Source organism: Manacus vitellinus, unplaced genomic scaffold (assembly GCF_001715985.3).
Source record: "Manacus vitellinus isolate BGI_N305 unplaced genomic scaffold, ASM171598v3 scaffold_10_pilon, whole genome shotgun sequence".
Classification (NCBI taxonomy): domain Eukaryota; kingdom Metazoa; phylum Chordata; class Aves; order Passeriformes; family Pipridae; genus Manacus; species Manacus vitellinus.
This window is the reverse complement of record NW_021938838.1, coordinates 8,002,207-8,006,432: the sequence shown is the minus strand read 5'-3', so window position 1 is coordinate 8,006,432 and position 4,226 is coordinate 8,002,207. Positions and strand designations below refer to the sequence as shown.

The following is a 4,226-nucleotide window of genomic DNA, read 5'->3' as shown; positions in this document are numbered from 1 at the left end:
GCGGGGCACAGTTGCCGTGACGGACCGCGCAGTGCTATGTCCACCTGTGCCATGCCTTGCTGTGCTATGCCATGCCGTGCTGTGTCCGTGCTTTCCATGCCGTGCCATCCCTAGCTGTGCCGTGCCATGCCAAGTGGTGCTATGCCATATCATGCCATTCCAAGCCGTGCCATGCCTTGCTCTCTTACAGGGGGCAAGCGAGACACCGACCTCATCCTGCCCATCAACTCCTCCCTGAGTGTGACGCTGCACCAGGACCAGGTAAATCTGGCTCAGGCTCGGGCTCAGGATCAGCCTCTCCTGCCGCCCCCAGCCCGTGCCAGGCCGTGGTGAGCCCCCCGCCCTGTGTCCCCACAGCTTAAGACCACGACCACGGCCGCTGCCAGCCGGGACTTCACGGAGGACCGGCTGTGGCTCAACGGGGCAGAGGTGGATGTGGGACACCCGCGGGTCCAGGCCTGTCTGCGCGAGGGTGAGTGACCCCCTCATTACCCTGGAGTGGGGGGGTCCCTGATCCCTACCCCCCTCACTGCCTCTGTCCCCACAGTGCGACGCCTGGCCCGGAAGCGCCGGGGGGGCTCCGAGGACACGGCCACGCTCGGCCTCCTCTCCTACAAGGTCCATGTCGCCTCCGAGAACAACTTCCCCACGGCCGCCGGGCTGGCCTCGTCTGCGGCCGGCTACGCCTGCCTGGGTGGGTGTGGGACAGGGCACGGGGGTGTCAGGAGTGTCCCCTCTGATCCTATCACCTCGTGCAGTACCAGGAAGGGATGGCAGAGGTGTTTCCCCCTCTGACCTGTGCCCTGCCCGTGGCTGTACGGGATGGAGGGCACCAGGAGCGGGTGGCACGGGTGACAGGGGTGTCCCCCCCTCTGACTGTCCCCCTCCAGTGTTGACTGTATGACGTGGAAAGCACTTGGAGGGGGTGACACCCCCCCCAACTCTGACCTGTCCCCTTCTGCAGCTGTGTGATGTGGAGGGCACCAAGAGGGAGTGACACTCTGTCACCCCCTATTCTGACCTGTCCCCTGCTTGTGACTGTATGGCATGGAGATCACTGGGTGGGGGTGACAGGGGTGTCCCCTCTGACTATCCCCCACAGTATCAGCTCTGACCTGGCTGTATGATGTGGAGGGGCACTGGTAGGAGGGACAGGGGGTTGATCTGGCGGTGTCCCCTCTGCCTCGTCCCGCAGTGTTCCAGCCTGGCCCGAGCTCCTTATGGCGTGGAGGATGAGCTGTCGGAGGTGCGCCCCGGCGGGCTCGGCAGCGCCTTGCCCGCCAGATGTGGGGGGGCTTCGTGCAGTGGCAGCGGGGGGAGCGGCCTGATGGCACCGACAGCCTGGCCCACCAAGTGGCCCCCGAGACGCACTGGCCGGAGCTCAGGGTCCTCATCCTGGTGGTGAGCAATGGGAAGGGGTATGGCTGTACCCACCACCCCCCAGCTGAGTGGGGTTTGGGAGACCCCAATGCAGGTGGGTGCAGACCCCTGGGATGAGGGGAGGTCACATCCCACCATCTGTGCCCCCCACCAGGTCAGCGGGAAGAAGAAGCCAGTGGCCAGCACGGCAGGGATGCAGACCAGTGTGGAGACCAGTCCCTTGCTGAAGGTATGAGGGAACGGGCCTCATCCTGCTTGGGCAGGGCCGGGGTCCCCTTTCCCTTGGAATGGGGCTGGAGGGCATGGAGTGACACCCAAAGTGTTGCAGTGCTGTGGGTGTCACCAAATAGGGGTAACTGTGACCCACCTGCTGCAGGTGTCACCAAATTGGGGTGACCACAACCCACCTGTCTCAGGTGTCACTGAATTGGGGTGATGCTGACTTCCCTGCCATGAGAGCCACCAAATTGGGGTGACCACGACCCATGTGCCACAGGTGTCACCAAATTAGGGTGACCACAACTAACCTGTTGTGGGTGTCACTGAATGGGGTGGCTGCAACCCACCTGCCACTGGTTTCACTGAATTGGGGTGGCCATGACCCACCTGCCATGGTTGTCACCAAGTTGGGGTGACTGTCCCATGTGCCACGGCAGCACCGGGCAGAGGTGGTGGTCCCGGAACGCCTGGCCCAGATGATACGGCACATCCGGGAGCGGGACTTCGAGGGCTTTGGCCAGCTGACCATGCAGGATAGCAACCAGTTCCACGCCACCTGCCTGGACACCTTCCCGCCCATCTTCTACCTCAACGACCTCTCGCGCCACATCATCGCGCTGGCACATCGCTACAACGCCCACCACGGGCACACCAAGGTACTGTCCAGGGCTCTGCGAGTGCCGTGGCACTGTGGGCCCTCCCCAGGCCCCCATGACCCCCCCAATCCCACCACAGGTTGCCTACACCTTTGACGCCGGCCCCAACGCCGTGATCTTCATGCTGGCTGACACCGTGGATGAGTTCGTGGAGGTGGTGAGGCGCAGCTTCCCTCCTGCCACCAACGGGGACCAGTAAGGCAACCTTGTTCTCTTACTGGAGGGTGGGATGACAGGGGGCTGCAGGGACAGGGACTGAGCCCTTGCTGTGCCACAGGTTTGTGCAGGGGCTGCCCGTGGGCTCGGCTGCGCTGCCGCAGGAACTGATGGCCGCCGTGGTCACCGAACCAGTGCCAGGTGCTGTCCAGTACATCCTGCACACCAAGGTGAGGGGCTGGGGGAGCGTGGAGCCTCTGGTGAGGCTCTGACTCCATCTCTGGCCCCAAGGGGGGTAGTGGGACCCCATCCCTACAAGGCTGTGTGGACTTCATTCCTGTCCCCAGAGGTGCACAGGACCCTATCCCCATCCACCCCCATTCCTAGGGGTGTGTGGGACCCCATCACTGTCCCGAGTCCCAGAGGGGTGTGCAGGGCACCATCTCCATCCCTAGGGGGGTATGTGGGACCCCATCCTTGTCCCCAGGGGTGCACAGGACCCTAAACCCACCCCACATGCCATCCCCAAGGCTGCGTGTCCACAGGGGTGCACAGGATCCCATCCCTGTCCCATTCCCAGGTAGGCGTGCAGGACCCCATCCCTAGACATATTCCCACTGGCACAACCCATGGGCCTTTTGGGGTCTGTGGGGCCCAGAGCTGTTCCCCAGCCTTGAGCCAGGGGACAGCCCAGCAGGGCTCCTAGGTGTCCCTAACCCTTGTCCTGCCCCACAGCCTGGCCCTGGTCCCCAGCTCGTGGATGATCCCAGCCAGCACCTCCTGGGAGCAGATGGGCTGCCCCGGCGCCACGCCTGAGCCCTGGTGACACCCCCAGGAACAGCCCTGGGACAGACAGGACATGCCAGGAAGGCTCTGCCAGTGCCACCCAGGAGGCTCAGGACTCTGAGCCAGGCCTGCTGTGCCCAGCTCTGGGGCAGGATGCGACCCAGGGCTGGTTTTTACTCTTTTGTAAAGAAATACAGGGTTCCTGGCTGTCATTTTGGGGTGTCGGGCTCTGTGTGTCGTGCTGGAGGGGACAACGCCAGCCAAAATGGGAGGCAGGAGTGGGGATAGTTCCTCCTAATGGCTGTGCCTGGGGCTGATTCTGTCCCCCTGCAGAGCCCCATCTCGCCACATGAGCCCTGTCCCCACCATGCCCATTGCGGGGCTGCTCCTATCCCATATACCCCCCAGCTGTCCCTGCTGGGACTGATCCTGTCCCCCCTCATGGCCCCTGTCCCCTGCTCATCCCCTGTCCCTGCTGGGACTGATCCTGTCCCCCTGCACAGCCCCTGTCATCCTACATGGTCCCTGTCCCTTGCACGTCCCCTGTCCCCTCCCTGTGCCTTGCAGGACTGATCCTGTCATTGATCCCTCAGATGTCCCTTGTGGGGGCAGGCAGCTCCTGGCCCCTGTCCCCCTAGTTGTTTCTGTTGGCGCTGATCCTGTCCCCCCACATAGCCCCTGTCCCTTGCAGGACTGATCCTGTCCCACATCTCTCAGGTGTCCCTGCTGGGGCTAATCCTGTTCCCCCCATGTTCCTTGTGGGGCTGATCCTATCCTGGACCAGACAGATCCTGACCCCCCACACCATCCTCATCACCCACCACGTCCCCTGTCCCCCTGTGTCCCTTGGACTGATCCTGCCCCCCGGACCAGACAGATCCTGACCCCCCACACCATCCTCATCACCCACCACGTCCCCTGTGAGGATGAGCTGGGTGCCGTGTCCCCTCGGGGGGCTGCGGGGGGCCCCGGGGGGCGTGGCCAGTGTGGAAAGGGGCGTGGCCGATGCCAGAGGGGCGTGGTCGGTAT

The 4,226-nt window shown here is 63.9% G+C and overlaps 1 protein-coding gene across 1 annotated transcript; it reads left to right on the top strand.

Annotated features, from left to right (window-relative positions):
* Window positions 1-156: 156 nt before the first annotated feature.
* On the top strand, window positions 157-3,409 carry MVD (mevalonate diphosphate decarboxylase). The gene is given in 10 exon segments (XM_029965445.1): window positions 157-261; window positions 358-472; window positions 548-698; window positions 1,204-1,273; window positions 1,276-1,401; window positions 1,535-1,609; window positions 2,037-2,255; window positions 2,335-2,450; window positions 2,533-2,641; window positions 3,147-3,409. Coding segments are annotated over 10 exon segments (1,152 nt in total). The 5' UTR covers window positions 157-171; the 3' UTR covers window positions 3,228-3,409.
* The last annotated feature ends 817 nt before the right edge of the window (window positions 3,410-4,226 follow it).